This window comes from Pogoniulus pusillus, chromosome Z (assembly GCF_015220805.1).
Source record: "Pogoniulus pusillus isolate bPogPus1 chromosome Z, bPogPus1.pri, whole genome shotgun sequence".
Lineage (NCBI taxonomy): Eukaryota > Metazoa > Chordata > Aves > Piciformes > Lybiidae > Pogoniulus > Pogoniulus pusillus.
Genome location: NC_087309.1, coordinates 85195132 through 85219352, shown reverse-complemented (window position 1 = coordinate 85219352; position 24221 = coordinate 85195132). Strand labels below are relative to the sequence as shown.

General features: G+C 37.4%; 1 protein-coding gene across 2 annotated transcripts in view; it reads left to right on the top strand.

Moving 5' to 3' along the window:
• The first annotated feature begins 1085 nt into the window (after positions 1-1085).
• SLC27A6 (solute carrier family 27 member 6) overlaps positions 1086-24221 on the top strand; it is a 37688-nt gene continuing 14552 nt past the window's right edge. For both annotated transcript variants that reach the window (XM_064140015.1, XM_064140016.1), the window contains exons 1-5: positions 1086-1755; positions 9615-9821; positions 11954-12112; positions 13129-13253; positions 19586-19780. In XM_064140015.1, the coding sequence (XP_063996085.1) occupies positions 1242-1755; positions 9615-9821; positions 11954-12112; positions 13129-13253; positions 19586-19780 (1200 nt within the window). In that variant the 5' untranslated portion in view covers positions 1086-1241. The remainder of the gene's footprint in view (positions 1756-9614; positions 9822-11953; positions 12113-13128; positions 13254-19585; positions 19781-24221) is intronic.

Sequence of the window (24221 nt, the reverse complement as noted above, 5' to 3'; positions counted from 1 at the left end):
TGGGCTACAGTTGTCAGTAAGTACCTACTGATTATGTCACAGTGGACCATGAGTCACATATTTAATTTGTGGCTAGCACTCATAAAACAACTTCAGCTCTTCACAATCCACACAACTCTGTATTTGTCTGCAGTAAAACACAAGAATACCATGTTAGGCATCTCACCATGGACAACAGCATTGAATGCCTTTGGACGTAAGGAAGCTATCAGTATTTTGAAGTACTTGAGGTAATCAATCTCAGCAGCCATGGCATCAGCACGATGCCCAGCTGTGGCTTCTCTACGCTGGCAACATCCCTTCAGCATGACATTTCCATGGTATACCAAGCCACGGCCTTGGCTCAGCCTCTTGTTTCCAGCCGGACTGAAGGCGTGCAGGTATCCCCCAGACATAGGCTAATTGAAGCACTTGTCTCCAGAGTCTAAAACTGCACCTGTGGCCCAGGTGGTGTGCAAGAGCGGGCAGTGGCCTGATCTGGTCCCCTGTGGTGACAAGGCAGGCCTGAATGCCAATTACTTCTCGATGCTTTAGCACTGAGCCGAGCCACAGGGGTCTGTGCCCAAAACTGCCACACCAGAGATGGACCACTACAGGTAACAAGAGAAAGCCCAGCGTGGGGCACCTGCCCGCCTCGACGTGTCCACCTGCATAGCAGGGATCCGGGCCTCGGCGCTCACCCTGTGGCTGTTAGCCCCAGCGCAGGCCATGCTGGGGCGAGGCTTCCGGCACACAGCCACCGCCTTACGCCGGAGCCAGCCTCCTGGGCTACTGACGCCGCGGGCGGAAGGAGGCAGCTGATCGCGCCTTATGCAACCGGCTCAAGAAGTAGCCGCCTCCGCCCGGCCAGCAATCGGTGCTGTCCTTGAGCCCCGCGGTGCGTAAGGGCAGTAGGTTGGGAGGCATCCGTGGTGAGTGCAGGAGCTTCCACGCTGCCTGCTACCGCCTCCCGCAGGGGCGTGCCAGCCTGCAGGTGCAGAGCCCGAGGCAGCAGGGGGAGGCTAAGGTGGGTGGGCGGCTCCGGGCGGCAGGCCGAGATATGCAGCTGGCGGTCGCTGTGGGCTGATTGGCTCGCACAACCCTGCTGCCGGTTCGCTGGGAATTGGGGCAGGCTTCCCAGGGTGGCGGCGCACCAGTCTGAAGGAGAGTGCGGGAAAAGCCTTAGTCTTTACCAACTTTTTCCTCAAACTCCGTGCCCTGCCTGGGTGCCCTCTGCATCCCGTGTGTCAAGCCGGCGGTAAATGAGTGGCTGGGAGGACCTTTATCTACTCCCCATGCCGCCCACTTGGGTACCGGGCGCTGCCGCCGGGGTTGTTTTCTTGCACCTCATCCAGAGCCTGTTCTTCCCTTACTTCTGGCTTGACCTGAGATACCTGCTGAAAGTACTGATGTACGGGCTGAGAGTGGAGATGTACCGGCTGCAAGGGAGGATTGTCACCGTGCTGGACAAGTTTGTGAAGCTCGCTGAAAAGCAGCCCCACAAGCCCTTCCTCATCTACGAAGGGAAGGTGCACACCTACCGAGATGTGGACAGGAGGAGTAACAGAATAGCGCAGGTCTTCCTACAGCACGGGACTCTGAAGAAGGGCGACACCGTGGCCGTGCTGATGAGCAACGAGCCCGACTTCATCCATGTGTGGTTTGGACTTGCCAAACTGGGCTGCGTGGTGGCTTTCCTCAACTTTAATGTCCGCTCCAGATCTCTCCTGCACTGTGTGAGCAGCTGTGAGCCCAAGATGCTGGTTGTGGGAGCAGGTACAGTATATGTATGATACATGTATCCAAAGCTTTTAATGTCACATCTGCCCTCTGTATGCCTTTCCAGATCCTTCAATGAAGGTCTGACTTTAGGATGTTCACAGAATAAAAGGAACCTAGGACTGGAGAGGCTTTGAGAGGTCATAAAGTTTAAACCTTTCAGGCAGAATCAAAGGTATTCAAGCTTTGGGGACACCCATTTAACCTTTCCTTCAAAAATGTGCCTTTCAGGAAAGTTTATCATCCAAGTACAGCTCATCCCAAGCATTTAATCTCTTAAGCAATTGTTTAATGTATCTCAGAAAATATTTCAATGACATGTTAAGAATAATTTGCCATTCCTTTTATAACATTAAATTTCATTCTTAAGTCATCTGCTTTATTCTTCAGTATTCTGTAGTGACCAAACCACTGCACGCTAGAAAGCCTAAGGTCAGACTATGACCTCTGCTTTACTACTCAACAGAGGCAAAGCAGTTACCCAGGGACTAAAATTGAGAAGTTTGGGGTTTATTTGTTTTTGTTTTGGTTGTGGTGGTTGTTGTGTTTTGTTTTTTTTTTTTCTTTTCAGAGGTAGCACATAGGAGGTTGATTTGTAATAGACAATTTACTGCTGTCACTGAATTGTGGAAGAGATTGCTGTGTTTGTGTAGGAGAGAATTGTGTAAGCTTTTAGAGGATTATATTTTTATTATGTGCTTGAAAATAATTTAAAAATCTTTATGTAGACATACTGTGCATTATATATTCAAATGGGACTTCAGTTATTAGAGATGTACAGACTGAAGACCTCTAAAACCTAACCTTGCCTTGGCATTTATGATCAAGTAAGTAAAACTGCAATGCTGATGCACCATGCAGAAACTTTTCATTTAGTTGGAGAAGGATATTTAAAAATATTAAAAAATACAGTTGTCCTGCCTCTCTAGTAATATTATGAAAGTCCACTCTGCTTTATTTCTCTTTCACAAGTTTGTGCCTCATTCCTATTACACAGATTGTGAGGGTTTGCATCTATGATAGCTGAATGATGTAATTTCCTCTGATACTGCAAATTCAAGCTTTCAGATATGCACTTAAGTTTTTTTTCTGGCATATTTTTTTATCATAACTGTTGTCATTCTGCTTGAATGTGGTATGCTAGTTTAATAGCACTTGGTAATTAAAACAAGTGAATGAAACAAAAACCAATTTAAATATAATCTCCAAACAAATTATAATAATGGTCCTGAAGTGACAGTTTTTATTTTTGCCTCAATTGAAAAAAAAAAGTCTTATTTCACACCCTTACATGCTTTGGTGACTACAAATTGAGGAATGCAAATAATGTTTAAGAAATTATTGCTTATTTGCTGTGGTGAATGAGAACTTAGGGTCTAACCTTATATTTAAGAGCAGTCTTTATTAAATTGAAATGATGACTAATGCATTAAAAAGTAGGAAGAGAGTCTGTGTTTCTCCACTCTTAAAATGTGTTACCAGCAGCTGATAGTGACTATATTGAGCTACCTTGTTCTAGGAACCACTCTCTACTCAACAGAAGAGCTATGTGCTGATGAATAATACAATAAAGCAGCCAATTAATTAGTCTCTGAGCTTTTGTGTAATGTGTTGGTCTTATTTATGGATTTTAGTCTCAGCACTGTTGTCAGCCCTTGAGCCTGAAAGGCTTGATAGGATTTTCCTACTTGAGTCAGAAGCTCTTTATTATGTGTATCTGTGAAGAAGTTGAAGTACTGTTATGTCTTGTTGATTTGCTATATCATATAGAAAACTATCTTTTTCAAAGCTATTGAGGCTTCACAGCTAAATGTTCATATACAGTTCAGTGTCTGCAATGATTAACATGTGCAACTCTTGGAACAAAAATACAAACATAGTTATTGTACATAAAAAAATACCTCAGTGTATGCATAAATTGCAAGGCAGTACTTGACATTGAGGTTACATGGTGAAGTAATTCTTGGAAGTCTGTCAAACATTTTTGTCTTCTAGTATTAGTGTAATTTTCAAGGTATTCTTCCTTAGCAATAAGCATGAATTGAACTTTCTTGTATGTTTTGCTCTTGCGGCATCGTTTTCCACAGGACTGTGCACAGCTTGAGCATAGTTGTTATTTTTTTCCAAAAAAAATATTTACAGTAAAACCAATCAGCCTGTGGTCCAATATCTATGATATTCATAGTTAGGCATCATGCTTGGCATGATTGTGAGTTTGGGGTTTTTTGTCTGTCTGTTTGTTTTAGAGAATGATATGTAATTATTTTTTATTTAAAAATACATGGGTTTTCACCATCCACAAACAAATACAGACTGGACTTAGCAATTGCACTTCTTCTACCAGCTGCAAAACTATCTTCAACATTTTGTATGATCTCCAGTCTTGTTCTTGTCTGCAGAACAGCAGAAATCATTCCCTTAACATTTCCACTATTAACTTCTTTACTCAGTGAGAACATATTTGCTCTTGAAATTTCTGTCTGTATTGGCACATTAAATAAGGAACCTTCATTCAAATCCACTCAATATTAATGTTTTGTTTCTGGTGATGGGTGCCATCCATCTTCTGCTGGTATCTCGAACAGTTCCCATGTTTAATTGTTTATTGCTAAGTCTTCCCTGATCGGAATGGTGGCATAGCTTTCCTGGGCATGGGATGATTGAATCTTGCAGCTGCTCTTGGAACTTCTAGTCATTTCTCAAAAATGCTTTTAGTTTTTTGCAAGTGTGATACCTCTATCAAAACAGAGTGGGTACTGTTTGTGTTTTTTTGACATTCTTTCATGCTCCATCTTGCAAGATCTGTCATTTGCATAATTTATACTCTATAGTTTTGTACCCTGCATAGTTTTATGAGGTTGTGGTTTGGTAACCCAGTCCAATTAGTATCCTCTTTTCTTAGGTACTGGCAATCAAACGTCTGTCTGACACATCTCTGTTATTTTGATTGCTTTTTCTAACTTTAGATGGGAATCGTCCAATAGTAGTTAAGTTTTGAAGATTTGGGTTTGGATTCTAAATTCTGAATTCTCTGTAATTATTTTAGTTAAGCATCAGATATGTTAATGTAAAAATGCCTCACTCTGGTTGGTTTCTTTGTGTGAAATGGGTATCTTTTTTTTTCCTACATCATCTATATTCTTTCAATTAATTCAGCACAATCTAGCAAATAGTTTTGTTTTTTTTTTTATCTCTTAAGAAAATGCAGCTATAGATAGATTCTCTGATTCTTCAGCATCTAGGCTTTGTAGACTAGCTACTCTGCAGTATTTCCACTTGCCTTGGTGGCCGGGAGAGAATTTTCACTTTAGGTTGTTTCATTCATCTGCTCTGTTGCTAGAGCATTTAGCTTTTGCTTTGATTTGTTACATAACGTCCTCACACTTCCCATTCTGTGAATCGCTGTCTACTACCACTCCCATTCTGAAGAGTGTTTCTTGAAAGGGATTCAAAAGTTAGAATTTAAAACTGTGCTTTTAATAAAACACTTAATTAACATGTAAGTAAACAAAATACTTGAAAAGGACAATCAAAGAAGCATTACGCTCTTTCCACTATTAAACTGCCAGCATTAGCTTACTCTAAAAGCAATCTGACATGATTAAAAGGTATTTGCACTTACTACATTGGTAACATATTTTGCCACCCTTGTTCATTTAAAAACTATGTACCAGAAAGGTACAAATTAAATTTGTGAGTGCTTTGTAGTGTGTTGCTACTTGGAAGAGTTCAGCTCTTGTCAGGATGTACAAGATTGCCATCATGACTTCTGATGCAAGGATTCATTCAGTGAAAGGATTGCGTTATTAAACCTCCTCTAAGTTTGGTTTACATCAATCCTGATGCCAAAGCCTATTCAGGGAGTATGCATGCTGCATGGACTGCATGCTCTACATGGGCCTGCTTGAGCCAAGGTGTTAGACCAAGATGACCTCCAGAGATCCCTGCCAACCACAGCCATTTTCTGATTCTGCAGTTCTGTACAGAATTATAGCTCCAAGCAGTGCAAATATAGCATTTTCTTGACCAAGATTCTTTACATTACTGCTGCTGCTGCCGCTCAGTGTCTTCTGCTGCTTACCATCTGAGCTCAGAAGCAGAGTTTATGCTGTCAGGGGTGAAGTTCAGACAGAAGTGTGTCAACATCCTGGAGAAAGAGTGCATATAAAGTCATTTTGGTATTTCTGAATTAAGTCCATATGGTTATTATATACAGGTTGCAGTATCATCTCTCATATGTTAGTCACCTGAGTAAAAAAGTATATGTTTTTCATCACAGTTATATTTCTTAACTATTTGGAATAAAAAGCTCTTTAGACCTAAACATAGAGGACAAGGAAACCATAGAAGATAGCAGAAAACACGCTTACCTGCTCTGTTAGACATCATATCTCCTTGATCACTTCTGTTTACTTACTCTGTGTCTCTGGCCCAGATGGCCTTTGAGTGGAAGGCAGAGCCCAACTGTGATTCCCAAGCTAGTTTCTGTTCTACCTTTGCTGCATTTAGTGGCATTTCCAGTTACCAACAATGATGCTGAGCCACAACTGGCTTTTCATTCTTGGTTTAGTTACAGAGAAGTGCTGAGTGTAAGGAATTGCTTGGGGAATCAGGTACAAGTAACAATTATTTTCTGAGGCCAGACAGTGTGGGGAAGAGTTTGAACTTGTCATAGCTTACAGAGCACATGAAAGTTATGTAAGAACCATTTCATACAGTTTGCCTTCCAAGTAACTTTCTGTCCAGTACAAGTTGATCTCAATCTAATGTATCCCTTTCAGCAGTGTAGGACTGTGTTCTTGCCAACAGCCTGCATTGTTTCTTTGCTGGAAAATAGCATAAAAAACTTTTTGTGCAACTTGAAACCCAGGACAGTAGTTCAAAAGGGAAAACATATTTTTCATGGTTTCTCTAAAGATACTGAGTTATGTATAAGAGTTCAATGAAATAGTTTCACAAACCTTTTGTTGAAAATTGAAGTGCTTTAAAAGCAAGAGGAGAGGGGAAAAGCAATAAAAGGGGAGAGCCATATTCATCTTAACAATTCAACACCTTTTAAAATTATTTTAATTCTTGGCAGAAGCAAAATAGTAAATATTCATATACAAGCTATGTAAACAATGTGCACAGTGCTGCTGACTGCATTGCCAGAATTTAGATAAGCAGTCATTTCTTCCAAAACAAATAAACTAAAACATGAATACACTTGCATAATGTAAAAAGCAGAGAAATACTTAAGAGAAACCACAGACTTAAAACACTGGAACGTTTTACTCTTAACTGCATTCCTATATGGTAAAGTACAAATACCAGGTACTTCTAGAAACAATCAAACTGCAGTTTCTCCAAGAGGGCTCTTTTTAGCTCACACATAGGCAAGACAGTATGTGAAGACCAGTCAGCCCTACACAATGTCTGGCACAGAGGTTCTTTGTTGATGGAACAGAACATTAGTTGACTATCCCCAGAATTATTCTGTGGAAATATGTTAGTACAACTGAGAGTTATCTTCAAAGACCCTTTGCTTCTGTGTGTTCCAAAAGTAATTTTCAGTTTCAAGCACTTTGTTTTAAATTACCCTTTCTTATCGAGGACATCATTGACTGTTTCTGCTGTTCTTTGCTATCTAACTAGAAACTTCTTTTAAGATAATGTGTAACTACAAGCTGTTCACGTATTGTTCCAAGTACAAGATTCTTAAGCACAGAAGAAAAAAAATCTATTTTATTCTCACTTCATACTTCAGTAGTTTTCCAAAAGCCAAGGAAGCTTCTGTGCAACAACAAAACCCACAGGTTTTGACTATTGGAGAAACTATAAACAGTGTAACAATTTAATTTGAAGATTGCTCTTAATTAAAGTAAATATTTTTGTCTACTAAAAGGGATTCTTTAATCTTAAATGTTTGTTGAAATATAATAGTTTACATCTTTCATACTTTGGAGGATAGAAAACAGGGAAAAAGGAAGGAAGAGGTCAGTCTTCTTTTGACAGACTTCCACTTCATGTTACTCACAGAAAATTTGGTGCATATCTTACCTAAGATTTCTGAATACAAAAAAAGTAACACTGTTGTATTTTAATATTTATTACTTGAAAAATGTTCCCTAGTTTTATAACATGACAGCAAACCAGATTTAACATGACAACCTTGGCTTTTATTGCATCATGTTTCCTGCACTTAGCACTATTTTTAACATTGCTTTTTAGTCACATTTTTTCATTCTTTTACTATGTGTAGTGGAAGGGGACTGCACTCCAGTGGCTCAAGCAGGAGGATATCTATCTTCTAGATTTTTGTAATTATTTAAGTGATTCCTTCCTGAAATCCACTCTACAGTGCAAGGAGATTAGAAAACTTTTTTTTTTTTTTTTTTTTTTTTTTTTTTAATGTTACATTCCACCGGATCTATTTACTAAACGTTTATAAAATGTATAGAATTTACACTCTGTAGGTTTTAGTTTTATAAAACTTACCTTTACTTGGTGACAGTAAGCTATACCTGTTACAGTGGTGGAGTCATTAATTGAAATATATACAGCAATCTGTCATTACAAAAGTAGATTAGAAATATTCAGTTGTTTTCAGGTAAAATTCAAGTGAGGAGGTTCTATTAATGATAATACTATTTAGTATTTGTGAAATGAGTTTGGAGTTGACATCAGGATTTCACATGGTGGCCCTGACAATACCTCCTTATGAGATTCAGAGTGTGAGTCATGTAAACTTTGTTTGTTTATTCATCTAGAAAAACAGAGATAATAACATAAATTTATACACCCGGGGATATTCACAAAATTAACTGCATAGTCTGAGATCCAGCAAAGCACTTAAGGGTAAATGACTTTTTAAATAGTTCTGTTGAAATTAATATTATTCCCATTCTTGAGAATTTTCTTTTGTTAGAACTTTAATGCCTGTGCAATGTTCTGAGAAAGTGACAGGTTGGAAATCTGCTTAGATACATAAACATAAGTATTGAATATATTACTAAAGCTTTGGCCTCCTTTTTTTTTTTTTTTTTTCCTTTCTTTGTTTTTGTTTAATCTGTCTCATGGTTTCTTTCCTGATAAGCCAGAAAAAAAAAAAAAAGTAGTTATGCTGTTGGTTTTATTCTATAAAAGCAGGTATGTATTGATATGCAGGTAAAGGGAATGGTTTTCAGTGAATGAACTTGTGATTGTAAGAAAATAAATGTAAGAAAATAAAATTGTCTAATGTACCTGAAATCAGATTAATTGAAGTATCTAAACCACTCAAAGCACTACATGAGTAGTCACATGGTTCTTTGGCAGTGTCTGGGCATGGCATGAGCTTTTGTTCTATGGAATTCAGGTAGCTGCAAACACAACACAGTTTTTCATTTGTGTGTTTGTTTTTAAATCAGGCCCTTACGTGCTTTTGAAAAAAAACCTACTTGATGAGTGTTTGCTGTTGACAGCATCCAGGGAGACCTGCTCTTTGCTTATCAGCTATTTGTATATTTGCCTTGCCTCTTCAACAGATTTCTTCATTATTTATTTGAGATTTCAAATTTCATTCTGGTCTTAGCAATGACCAAGGTTTATACAATATGACATCATAAGCAGCAGCTACTAATCAAGGCTCATAATTTTGCCTTGTGGGATTCTTGACAGTTGACCTTGTGGGGGTCAGTAGTATTTTTAGCACATTATATCCCATTTTCAGAGAATTTTCATGCTACTTCCTAATTATTTTATTGAATTTATTTGTGCCCATGGAGATGGCTTTCTGTTCACTTTCTGTATTAAAAGTAAAACCTCTAAAGGAAAAATACTGTATTTGTTTTGTGAAGACATGAAATATGTAACATTATTTTATGTTAATTTTAAAGATCTACTTGGGTCTCTGGAAGAAATTCTTCCTAACCTCCAGAAAGACATTGATGTTTGGACAATGACCAAAGAATCCACTTTTCCAAGTGTCCATACCCTTTTAGACAAAATAGAGGATGCATCTGAAGACCCTGTTCCAGTTAATCAATGCTCTGCCAGCAACCTCAAGTCATCAGTTTTATATATATTTACTTCAGGAACAACAGGTACAGATCTGCTATAGAGTCTATGTTATCCTATCAGCTTTCATCTGAAAACTTGATTTTCCAAAATTCTATTCTTCTTATAGTAAAATTTCAGATTTCTTAATTAGAAGGATTATGGTAGAAATATTTATTTTCAGTGGCTTCTTTTTATTCCTGCTATCATGTGCAAATGCTGTGAGAAGCTTTGCACCTTAGTGGTTCACAGATAAGGTGTTTATGAAATGTTTTGCCTTTTTTTTTTGAATGCTAATAAATATTATTTTGTTGCCACATACAATTGTTTGGTTGATACAGATAACATCTCAAAAGAGCAATCTTCAAAAAAGCAAACAGATATTTGTTTTCTCTCATTAAATCACGTTCTATGCACGTCACTGTAGATAGTAACTTAATCCTATTTTCTAGCCTTTTAGTTTAGAAACAGATGGCTGCATTTATTACCAGTGCTTCAGCAGCTAAGGAGCTAAGACTTTTGAAAAACTGATCACTGGCATGAAAAGCAGCATAATATTGTTAAGATAAGCAGATTGGCATTTTCATTCAGCTGAATGCAACAGTTTTAGTCACAAGAAGATTTAAAATTAAGATGTGTTTTATGGCTTTGCTCACTCATATAAATAATTATTTAATATATTTGCCTTTGATTCTGGGGAAAAAATAGGAAATAAAAATATCAGTCTAGAATAAAAAAAAAACTAGGAAGGTACAAATACTATCAAGAGATTAGGTATGTTTGTAATGTTACTAGTATAAATGTGATTGAGCTTGTTTGTTAAAAGTATAGAGGTTTTGCAAGAAGAATTACAGAATTCTCCATGTAGGAGGATTTCTCTCTCAGAATATCTGTGTGAAGTCTCAGATTTCAGTTATATAGAACTTAAAATGTTTTTGCATGTACTACATTAATTTACATTGAATTTATTTTATGTACCATATGACTGAAAGTATGTTTGCTTAGTGTGAATGGTACAGAATAACTATTTCTAATCTAAAGTAATTGAAGATTTTCACACTTTTTGGCAAAGCAAGAGCATGGTGTTGGTCCTAAAATCAGTGATTGGTGACTCCTAAAATCAGTGACTGGTAAACTTAGTTTAAAAAAAAAGAAGAATCTTGCATGGTTTGTAGTCAGCTGTCTGTAAGAGAAGATGGGAACAAATCAAGACTCTGTAGAGCACTTCTGGCTCTAATTGTTTTATTGGCAACATAGACTTACTGTCTTTTGTCTTTAGTGTGATGTTTTTTTAAATAGCTTTGAAGTGTAGGTACAAAGTCCATGTATGTCACTTGACTAAACAAGTAATGAATGTTAGCTTTCCTAGAAAAACAGAAACTTTCTGAACTCTTAGAGTTTTTTTAAAAAAATTAACAGTTCTCTGTGTCCATCATCAGGACTCAGCCTGAAATATGTGGGTGTAAGAGAGAACACAAACAAAGCAGCGCCACATCACTTACTCAAAGTAATTGGCTCAAGAAGATCTTGAATGTGACTGCATATTGTTGAACAGAAATTCCGTGAAATATTTGAAGAAACTCGTTAAGAAAAACCTAACTGGAGTGAACTTTTTTATTTGATTTTTGTTTATTTTGGTTTGTTTGTTCGAATTTCTATATCGTCTTTCTACTGTTCTAAACCAAGCTGTTAGACTTAGATGTGCACATTGTAGATAAGCACTCACTACCTGGTCTACTTCATATAGATGCCGTGGCCTTCTTAATTGCATTGCAGTCACTATGACTCTCACATGAAAGAGATGTAGTGTGAGACTTCTTTATGTTAAAAGAAATTCATGTGTACAGTAAATGGTTTCAGCCTTTTGTTGGTTCTGTGCAATTTGATAGCATGCTGACTGCAGAGTTCATTCATATTTCCACCTATTTGAATGAACTTGACATCAGATTTAAGAACTAGCAGGTGAGGTTGCAAGCCAGTTTGTGTCTTTACATGTGCAGAGCAAATGTGCAACACTGTATTAAATAGGTGTTTTTCTATAAATGGCCATCTAAGCAGTTTGGTTACAGAAGAAAGGATTGTTTACTTTACAATGTTAGAAAACTTACACAAGAACAAATATTAAAAATTGAGTTTTATTTAAGAGGGGCTTTATGCATGTTTTGTGTTTTCATCGCAGGTCTTCCAAAGGCTGCAGTCATCAGTCACATGCAGGTTCTTAAAGGAGCTGCTGGACTGTGGGCTTTTGGTGCTACTGCCGCAGACATCATTTATATTACTCTACCTCTTTATCACAGTGCAGCATCTCTTCTTGGCATTGGCGGATGCATTGAATTGGGTATGGCTTGTTTCACTTGACTATGGTGTTAATAGATTATTGTTAAATATATAAAATGTTCTTAGGTTCAGTAATTGTTATACAAGTGTATGAACCACAGTTAGGTTCACTGCCATTAGAGAAACTATCTACTGAAATCAAGTTAACAGCCTTTTCAGACTGGCTTTGTATTTCTGTATTTTAGAGAAAGGGGGTGTAGTAGGAAAAGATCTCTTACAAGCTGTATTTGTGAAAAGAATTATTTATAGTCACAAATGTTTTTGCTTTCTTTAATACTTAGGTGAAACAAGAATTTAAAGATATAGGTAATTGTTTTGGCAGTGTATATAGTGTGTTAATATCTGTTCAGACTAAGCGTTGTATTGTAGCGTAGAACTAAACTGTGTTTTGGTGACCTTAAAAAGACTGACAAATACATTTGTTGTTAATAATTCAGTTTTGTCATGTGTCATTAGAACAACTTTTTGCCCATTTAATTTCTGTGCTCTTTTGGCATAGAAAATAAAATGTGTTTGACTGAGACAATATAGGTATCCTCAATGACTCTCTTATAAAAGATTTATTTGGAAGTTGATGTAAAATATTCCCTGTTTCCTGAAGCATCAAGGACAAGTTAGAGCAAGGGAAAGATCATTGGCTTACAGATTAGTACTGTCTGATTCTATTAACACCTTCTTTGTTGAAAAATGAGGTTTCATTGTTACCCAAATGATTTGCTAATTTTGGCTGACTTTTCTGGGTATTTTCAGTTAAACTCTTTTCAATAATGTTACAGTACCAGCAAAGAGAAGCTTTTAACCTTTTTTTTTTCACTGTCTCATGGTGAAGGTGACTGGTTTCATCTCCATTCTTTGTCTGCTAGCTTTCTAATGAAAAAGCTTAAACACCATATAGTTATCTAAACAAGGCTGCTCTTGGTTCTTTTTATGTTCTAGTTTGTAGAAATACTGAACATACCTGGGTAAGCTGCCATATAGAGGAAATGTTTTGTGTCCTTTTCTACTGTTTCCATAAAGGTGCAACCTGTGTATTAAAAAAGAAGTTCTCAGCTAGTCAGTTTTGGAGTGACTGCAAAAAGTACAATGTGACTGTCATCCAGTACATTGGAGAACTTTGCCGTTACCTTTGCAACCAGCCAGTGGTAAGTAGACCCAAAATGGTGGCTATTTCTGTGTAAGTGATATGTACATTTTATTGTTGTCTTTGTGGCAATTGTGTTAAGAAGGAAAAAAAAATATTCTGAACCTGTCCCTCTGCCCTTTTTATGTGAGGTTTTTCATATATTTGGTGATCTGCAGACTTTTAAAAAACCACAAATGGCTTGAATCAGGAAGCAACCTTATTAAAAGAAAAGATTTTGAGATTATAAACTGATACAGTATCATTTGGTGGAATTGGTGAAAAAATACTATTTTACAGAGTTTCACAATGTGAGTTCAGAAAAACAGGATTACTGTTTAGTGTGTTTTTGGAATTTCTAGACCTTTGTTTCATGTTATGAGACCATCTAAAACATGCTTTACAATTTCTTAGGAGTTTTGTCTATCTAGGTTAGCAGCTCAGAAGAATAATACCTTTTGTTCCAATTGCAAATGTATTCCAGACAACAAAGCTAGTTTTGCTGAAGTGACATTCGTCTCTCAAACTCTTTTATTTGTAACTTGAAAATACTTCTTCTCCTTTGGGAATCAGCGGTGGGATGATCTATCTCCATGGTATCAAGTACACAGTATGCTGTACCTGTTGCAATTACTAAGTAAAATTGAATCAGGTTAACTGAATTAACTCATGATCTGGGTATAGATGCATCTAAATTCATTGTTCTATGACACTGCAGGATATTTTACACATTGGATTTTTTTGCTGGCTGACTAAAGACTTAATGTATTTTATCAAGAAATAATAAAATAATAAAGTGAGTCAGTTTGACAGCTAGCTGCTTGAAGAAAAATAGTTAAGTAATTGTCATGTTCAAACTGGAGAGAAATGTGTTCACACAAATAAATGGAAGGATTTAAAGTAAGTTACACAATCCTTTATTATTTTTTCAAGTGGTTATCTCTCTTTAAATTTTCTTAGCTTAGAAGTCCTATATATACTGGCAGCATGAAAAAGATATAGCTAGTAAAATTTTCAAAGCTCTATGAGAATTTTTATCTGGGCTGTATTCTCAAGCTTAGAGTACTATAAGGTCCTAACCAACACAGGTTAAAACCATAGCAATTATCTTCAGTGTTTCATTTATTTTTTTTAACACTGAATTTGACATAAATGGTTTATTTCTAATGGTCAGAGATAATAGTTTTTAACAGATTTTGAACAGGCCTTCTGGCAAGTCTCTCTGGTACCATATAGACTCTTGGCTTTGCTTTCCGTATTAGTTTTTCCATGTTCAATTTTGCTACTTCCTACTCAGATCTGCAACAGCCCTTGAACAGTCTTTAGCAATAGATTTTTCTGAAACCTGTTCTGCATCCAGTTTGGTTATTTGCTGTCTGAGAGCAACAGTTGTTGGAAAAAGTTGTCTTTTTTCTTTAAGGGTGAGTACAAATACTTTTGCATTACGTTATGTTCATAGATTTTGCTAGGCTTCTAAATAAGTGAGTAATCCTTGTGCTTGCCCTGTTCCATGCTTTTTTTCTGCAGTCTTTTGATCATAGTGGAAGTACAACTGCCAGCACTGATGTCTAGCAGTTCTCAGTAGCTAGAAAATGGATCCTGATCTAAGACATTAGTGTGGCTGCTCCAGTGAAAGAGAATAATCAGCAAATGAACAACTTGGCTTTAATGTCTGATGTTGCTCACAATGTGAGCAAATGTCAGAATTATGCTATGTCATAGTTCCCTACATCATCCCAGGGCAATGGCTATGGAGATACTTCTCTACTAATATTCTATGCATGTATTTTCCTTAGAGGGTTGCAACACATTTAAAATTTGACAAAACCTTCCCAATAAACCTGTAAATTTGAAGTAATGAGCTACTGAAATAATACATTCCATCCTGAAGCTTTTGGGAAGGTATGAGTAGTAATACAGCACCTCTTTCCTGCATTTCTGTAATGGACACCTGAATCCTGAAGTAGTTCACAACAGAGCCTAGAAGTAATTTTCTTGATCATTGTGTCCTGTCTCCTACTCTATTAAATTGTCATATAATGCAACACTAATTGTACGATTTACAGTAACCTCACATGAACTTGGTAAGGTCTCTGCTGAAACCACAGGTCATTTCTATTTGTATCAAAGTCTATTTCACAATTGGTTATATCTTACAAGTTTTCTTTCTATAGCTGTCTTGTTTTATGTAAATTTGGTATTGAGCCAGTTTATCCTTTGACATCAGTAACACTTTGTGTTTCATTGGGGTTACTTAAAATGTCTAAGACCATGTATATCAGCTTTCAGACTTTATTTTGTTAAGCTGCAGCAAGCCAATCTCTCCACTAGATCCAGTTTGGCCAGGGTTTCTTTGGATGAGATTATGCTCTCTGAAGTGACTTTAGAAAAGATGCTTAAGGATTTATTTTATTAAAACTCCTCTGTGTTAGAACAATAGTAATTTAGAAGAACAGAACAAGGAAGTCAATCCTTCTGGGATAATCAGTCAGAATGAATACTATGTTCCTGCTGCTGACTCAGTTGTCAGAAGGGGCATAAGAACAAGCTCGATACACATTGATTAGCACTGTCTCTCACCCAGAAAGAGGTTACTTTGAAGGAAGGCAATTTGATAATCAAGTAAGTAAGGAAAAATGAGTCAGCAGGTGCTTCTCTGCAGTAAAGGTTTTACTTGACATCACATTTCCTTCCCCATGAAAGTTTAGCTCAGTTATGATCAATACTGGAATTTTTTTATTATCATTAAAAAGTAGAGTGAAAATTTGTCAAACTGCTTGCAGATTTTCAGTATAAACATTTTATTAAATACTCCAAACCAGTAATGTGTCACTGTTACAGACATCTGTACCTTCCTTTTGAAGTCTTTGAATAGTCTCTATATGTCATTACAACTTTATCTACTAGGGGGAGTTTTGAAATCTATTTGTTATTATAATAACCTATGGGTTTGGTGTTTTGTTTTGATGTTTGTTTTTTTGATTTTTTTTTTTTTTAATTTGCATCCATTTGTGTAGGTCATAAGCAGACTTCATTCTTAATCTGAGTTTTTACTGGTTTACTACAGTGTTAACAGTGCCCAGAAGGAGTATTGACGTTGTTTCTACATGCAGTTAGAGAAAATGCAATTTTTAGACTTAGAAAGTATTCAGCTCATCTAAAATAAAGCTTTAGAAATGCACCTGGGATTTGGAAGCTTGTTTTTTTTCCTTCCATGCTGTATCAGCTAATCTGATTAAAAATATACTGTAAGTATTCTGTATAATACAACAAACTTTGTGCTTTAGACTCTCATGACTGCAGCAGTATTATTTCTTAAAAGTACCTTTAAAAGGATACTGTAAACCTACCAGTTGTCTTCTGATATTTAGATTTACTGGCATACTTCTCTTGGAGTCTGCCCACACTGAGCTTGTGTCTGTTTTCTCATTCTTCCTACTAATAATGGTAAGGGTTTTCAAGTTTTCTTCCTGAAAATGTTCTCTGTAGTGTTCATAAAGTTGTTGGTTTATTTTAATACCCAAAACATCAGGACTTAGTTCTGACTCTCCTAGAGATCATATGTCTTAACTGATGTCTTTTCATTGCAATTTCTTTTCCTGGATACCCATCTTTTGGGCTCTGCTAGTGAAGTCATGCAAAAAATGTTCTGCTAATGAACATGAGAAATCACAGTCACACTTTTACAAGGGGAAGCTTCGTATTACAGAATATTGTGTGCAAAAAGGACCACAAGAAATAATCTCTGCATGCTCAATTCTCTGAATTCACCTGTGGAAAGTTTTGTGTAATTTGTTTTGATTATGGGCTCATGAGGTGATCACCAAAAATACAACAATCTGCTTCATGTTACTGGGTGGAGCACAGACAAGAGTGACTTTCATTTCTTGGTAGGGATTTTCTGAGGAAATGGAAGCACGGTTAAAAATTTCTATTGGTAGAGATAAAGGAAGAAGACTTCTGTTAGAATCGAATCCCATTATATTATCAGGAGGTTGATTAATGAATGTGAGGTGAGAGTGAACTATGCTAAATAGCAAAGACTGGAAGGGTGTGTCTTGATCCTAGAATTCCTATTCCTTTTGCAGGTTGCATCTCTTCACTACTTGTTCTATTTTCTTTTACTTGTATTTTCACATTTGCATACATATTATGCTTTAAAATGTAGTTGCCACTTATAATGAGGCATTGCTGAAAAGGAAGTTAAGCATACGTCTTGAAGAATACTATGTCTGTCATCACAATGGCTTTAGAATATCTACCATCTCACATTCTTTTTAGCAACACTATAATGCCCCTTTTCTCAGGCTAATGTGTCAATGGAGAGCTGTTGAAAGTGTTGTTACATGAATGTAAGTCCTGTAGTCTGTCCATCATAACTTCATTTAAGAGATGTTTACATTTCTTAGGCCTTGAGATTACTTTTAGTTCCAAATCATGGCCATAATGCAGGGAACATTTAATGCTTCCTTTGCTCTTCATTTGGCTTTTACTGCTGCAGAAATGTCAAAGGTAGGACAATAAGGCTGTTTCCTTGTATTCTGTCAAAGGAAGTACACTTTTGTATAACTGCCATCATGAATCCTTTCCACACCAATTAATACACTGTTGATGGCACTTTAAACAGCACTTCTTTTTTGTCAGCAACTTAATCATGTGGATAGCCCACATAGTTTACAAAGAACACTTAAGGTGGAAACACTGGCAGATGAAAAATCCTAGGTATGCGGTATTTAATATTATAAGGCAGATCTTGACTTGTATAGTAATTGACAAATGAAGCCAACACTCAAAATGAAGAAATAGTATGTCAGAAACCACTTTATGATTTATGCAGATATTTGGTATACAGTTCAAAGACTGCAGCAAAAAAAACCTGAAGAAAAGTCCATGTATAAGTTAGGAACAGCTTGCTTGTTAATGCTTGAAAAATGCATTGAAACACATGTTCTACTTTTTCTGTTAAAAATAAGTGGCTATAGATCAAATCCTTGTTTTGTTTTTCTCTCTGTAAGAAAAAAAAATCACAGTGCAGGAAAATAAATAGACTTTTGTTAAAACCTTGGAAAGATGCTCTAACATTCTGTTGTTCTAAAATCTGTATTCCTAATTATCTGTACAGAACTATTAATCACACTCGGAAACACAAAGCATGAGCAAATTATCATGGGATACATTATTTGAGCTTGCTGGTGATAGTTGACCATTGCAAGGCAGCGATTCCTTTGTAAAAGAGATGTTGAGAGGAAATACAGCTTTTAGTGAAGGGAGCTTGCAATAGGCCAAAAATATGTATGCAGACAATTACTGCATGCCAACTGTAACACAATAACTGTCTGACAGGTCATGGCACATTTGAGTGTCAAGGCTGGCTTGGGAGTAGCAGGATTTATCTCCCAGGAGAGATGTGTACTAGGTGACTCCTTGGAATTCCTTTTCTATAATTTTATCTGTTCTACAAAAGGGAAGCAAGTTGATGAAATGCCATCTGAATATGGCAGGAATTCAAAGCAGGAGCATTTCGTGCCATACTCAGAAGCATAAGTGCCTGTATATTTATTTCAATTTTTGCATATTAAGACACCCTAATTGTGCATTGCTCAACCATGATTCTATAATTTGTTGGAATTATCATCCCTTTTTCTTCCCTTCTCTTACTTTTATAGATTTACATCCGTAAGTTTTCAGTTTTGTTTACTGTGGTTAACTTTCCCATTGAAGTCAGTTACAAGTAAAGCTAACAATCATCCTTGTAGCTCTCCATTGGACTCTCTCTAGCAGGTCCCTGTCTCTCCTAAACTGGGAAGCCCAAAACTGTGCACAGTAGTCCAGGTGTGGTCTCACCAAGGCAGAGAGGGAGAAAGACCTCCCTAGACCCACTGGACACACTTTTCTTGATGCAACAAAGGCCACAAAGGTGCATTACAGTCCCATGGATAACTTGCTGTCCACCAGGACTCCAGAGTTTTACTCCATGGAGCTGCTTTCCAGCAGGATGACCCCTAATCTGTACTGGTGTCTGGTGTTATTCCTCCTCAGATACAGGACTCTGCACTTGTAATTATTGAACTTGAAAACACACTAAGACAATGCAACTTTTAATATAAAGTAATGTAGACACTATTCAGGAAATACTTTGCTTTCTTAAAAAGATATTTTGGATTGCAGTGTACTACATTGTAGCTGTAGGTGAGCTATGCCAGCTTTCTTCTTACCTTTTTTTGTTTGTTCTGTTTATACTCGAAGTATTAATGAAAGGTGCATTTTCCCCCACAATATATGCAACAATCAAATGCAGTCATCAGTATACCATACTGATTTTTCCTTCTTCTTTTTTTTTTTTTCTTTAAACAGAAAGAAGGAGAAAAGAATCACAAAGTCCGACTAGCAGTTGGAAATGGAGTAAGAAATGATGTATGGAGAGAATTTTTAGACAGGTTTGGTGCTGTTAAGATCTGTGAATTTTATGGCGCTACTGAAGGAAATATTTGTTTCATGAACCACACAGGAAAAATCGGATCTGTTGGGCGCACCAATTTCTTTTATAAGGTGACTATCTGTTTACATTGTAATTTCTAAAGGGAAATTCTGAAGGTACGTTATTTCTCAGTTGACCATAGAATGTGAGGCTGCAGTCATGAGTTCAAAGTAAATTTTGTAACTTAGTTGTAGTGAGTTTGATCCTCTGTAATGCATTTGCTGCCAAAGTGTTGCAGATAGTGCTTAGCACCCAACCCAGTACCAGTTCACAAGAGGCAAAAGGGTCTTGCCTCTCTTCTGAAGGTTTTGAGTAGGTTCCAAGTAGCGTATATTAAAGAACAAAAGAGGAAACTGGATTTCATAGCCAATATCTCATAATCTATGAAATAAAGCTGTCCTGTTCATAGTGTTTTACAGATTATATTTAGATCTGTTTTCAAATAATGTATTTATATTGCATATTACTATGTAAATATTTGAAAAAAATGGGAGTGAATAGGATTAAAAGGAAGTAATATATAAGCACATATAACTTCAAGAGGTAATTTATATCTAGGTGTGTTTAAACATAAACAGCTCAATTAAAACTCTAGTCTGTATCATTCAGAAATTTCAAAGACAACGTGAGTGTTGAGTATTGTGACAGACAATACCTGCCAAGGGGGCTAATTTAGTAGTTTTGTGCCCCTTTTTCTACTGAGTTTGCTATATTTATTTGATTGTTCTAGCTTACTAAAACTAGAAAATCCATACCTTTTTGTATGTCTTACTCAATAGTCTCTGTTCTGTATTTCATGAGCTTTGACAATGGCAGTTACATGTCTTGGGGAGGAGAAACACATATTATTTATATCACACATGGTGGCTTTTCTTTCATCCTTAAGAGTAAAATGAGGAATTTATTACAGCTTGCATTTTGTGGATTTTTTTCCTTTTGAGTCTCATTAATACTATGCCTTAAGTGGTTTGAGAAGTCAATATGCAACATGTGTGCACTGAAATATTATTTAGCAAGGCTTTCTAGCAAAGATACTAGGTATTAAATATTATGTTGTTATTTACAGCAATTTTTACTTTTCTTGAAATAAACAGGACTATACACACTGCTCAAAACCAGCAAATTAACTGAGACACTTGAGTATACTGAGATACCTCTGTATGTGTATGAGTACTGCTGACTCAAGTAGTATTTGTGCTCCTAAAAAGAACTGGTAGTAACATGTCCACAAAAAAAGTTTTTTTCCAGGTAATAATATAAAAATATTGTCTGCAAATGCATCAGAGGTACCTCCTGATGACAGACTAATAGGTTTATAAGCAGGATACATTCAAGGGTCTACAACTGCAATATAGGATCACCACAGACTATAACTTCAGGCCAGAGGAATTCTTCACTTCTGGAACAGGAATTCAGACTGCAGGGAGGAACCTGGAAGCACTTAGAAAAACATCATAAGAGTTAGTGTGTTCTTCAGAAACTGTTGAGAGCTAAGGAATTTAAGCAAACTTACTATACTGATTCTCTGCTCTACATGACTGGTGCACTGTAGTATGGACTGCAGACATTTGGTGCTGATGGCTGTCTCTAGAAGGGTACAGATCCAGTAAGGAAATCAGGAATCTGGAATGTAGGCCTTAGTAGGTGAACCAGAAACCTTAGAGTTAAAATTAATTTGAATTTCAGACTTTTCTGTCATATGATGCTTCCTTTTATCTAATTTTTTATATATATATATATCTGTCTGTCTGTCTATGTACTTACTTAACCAAATTTTACAGTTGTTCCAAACCTGAATAAATTTATTTTCAGTGTTTTTGAACTTTTGACAGAGTTCTGTCATTAGTATTAGTCTTTTGTAATTACTGTGTAAAGTTACAGCAGATACAGGATTAGACTTGAAATTACCTATTTATTGATTATCTACATTTTTAATCCAGTAGTGTGTGTGTAGGGGTTGTTTGTATTTAAACTGGCACTCAATATGTCATAACATGCTCTTTGTGTTTCCAAAAGTATGGCTAATATTCTGGAGTTTTTTCCATATGAAAAATTATGCTTTTTCCTTTTTAATAATTAGACTTAAAGTCTGACCCTAACAACTGCAGAGTAGGAGTAAAAATAACTTGTGCAAGCTGCAGTTAAAAAACAAATGCAGTTGTAACCGAATACTTGATACCGTTAGACATCTTTTCTGTAGTTTTTGTACAACTGTAACTGCTATGGTCTACAGAAACGTCAGTATAGTCTGCTAAAACAATCCTGGTTTGTCCCCTTGCTTATTAACTATGAATATGGAAAGACCATAAGATATTTTATGAACTGGAAAAAGGCATTCACTCCATTTGGCTTGAAATCAATTTTATTGTGTCTTTTTTAATACTCTCTTTTTCCTAGAAACAAATCTATAGTAAATCTTCAGTCATTTCCACAGGTTCTGTCCTAAGAAAAGTAGTTAAGTATATTATATGTGTGCTAGCTCAGTAACTGGCTATGCCTATTCCCCAAGGTGCCTCAGATGTGTTTCCTCCCAGCCCGTCCCCCATTGCATGTACACTGACATTCTATGACTGTAGAATTGCAAAGAAGAAGGAAAGTTGTAGCTGAAAACCAGATTCAGTGCAGAGGAAAACCACCTTGTCTTGGCTACGTGGGAATGGTATGTCTAGCCAGGTCAGTGGGTGGATTGTTTGATTAATTTTGTGTGGAAATAGAATGGTCCCAAATGTCTTACAAATCAAGGAGGTTTCAGAAACTGCCCCAAAGCTCCACCAGGAGCTTTTTCATTACAATATATTTTGATCCAACCAGTAACCTGTGAATACCAAGTCACCACTAAACCATGTGCCTGTCCCCCATCATCACATCTATACATCTTTTAAATACCTCCAGGAATGATGACTTTGTCACTTCTCCAGGCAGCCTATTCCAGTACTTCATAACCCTTGCAGTGAAGAATTTTTTCCTGATATTGAACCTATACTTCCCTTGGCACAACTTGAGAGTATTTTCTCTTTCTGCTTGTTACCTGGGAGACCAGTCCACACTAGCTACAGTCTCCTTTCACCTATTTCTAGAGAGCCATGAAAACCTTCCTCTGCCTCCCTTTTGTAAGCTAAACAATCCCAGCTCCTTCAACTGCTTCTCATAAGACTGCTCACCAGCTTCACTTCGCTTCCTTGCTCTTCTTCAGTAGCTTCGATGTCCTGTACTGAGTCCAAAACTGAACACAGTATTCACTGGCCTCACCACTGTCCAGTAGAGAAGTACTATTACTTCCCTTCTTGCGAGCCACACTGTTTCTGATATAAGCCAGGATGCTGTTGGCCTTCTTGGACAATGTAGCACACTGCTGGCTCGTATTCAACTAGCTTTCAACCAGCATCCCCAGGTTTTCTTCCTCTGGGCAGACTGAGCAGTCTTCCCCAGACCTGTAGACTTGCATGGGATTGTTGTGACCCAAGTACAGGGCCCAGCACTTGGCCTTGTTGAGTGTCATACAATAAGCCTCTGTCCACTGACCCAGCCCATTCAGATCCTTTTGTAGAGCCTCCCTGCCCTCAGGCAGAACAACACTTCCACCCCGTTGAGTGTATTTCTGCAAACTTACTGACAGTGCTCTCTATTCCCTCACCCAGATAATTGACAAAGATGTTAAGAAAACTGGCCCAAATACTAGCTGTGGGAAACTGCACTCATGACTGTCTGCCAACTAGATTTAACTCTATTCACCATCACCCTTTGGACCTGGCCACCCAGCCAGATTTTTACCCAGCAGAGCATCTACCCATCCAAGCCATGAGCAGCCAGTTTCTCCAGGAGAATGATATGGAAGACAGTGTCAAAAACTTTACTTAAGTCTAGGTAGACAAAATCCACAGCCTTCCTCTCATCCACTAAGCAGATCCCCTTGCCATAGTAGGAGATCAAGTTCATCTCCTTTTATGATCAGGTTACCCACCTGGTGAATGTGGGACAGGCTGTGGATGTAGTCTACTTGGACTTCAGCAAAGCCTTTGACACTGTCTGCCACAAGAAGCTCCTGGCCAAGCTGGCAGCTCATGGTTTGGACAGATTCATTCTGTGCTGGATCAAGAACTGGCTGGATGGCAGAGCTCAGAGAGTGGTGGTGAATGGTGCCACATCCAGTTGGCAGCCAGTCACTAGTGGTGTTCCCCAAGGATCAGTGCTGGGCCCAGTCCTGTTCAATATCTTTATTGATGATCTGGATGAGGGCATTGAGTCCAGCATCAGTAAGTTTGCAGATGACACCAAGCTAGGAGCAGGTGTTGATCTGTTGGAAGGTAGGAGAGCCCTGCAGAGGGACCTGGACAGGCTGGATGGGTGGGCAGAGGCCAATGGGATGAGATTTAACAAGGCCAAGTGCAGGGTTCTGCACTTTGACCACAACAACCCCAAGCAGCGCTACAGGCTGGGGACTGAGTGGCTGGAGAGCAGCCAGGAGGAAAGGGACCTGGAAGTACTGATAGATAGTAGGCTGAAGATGAGGCA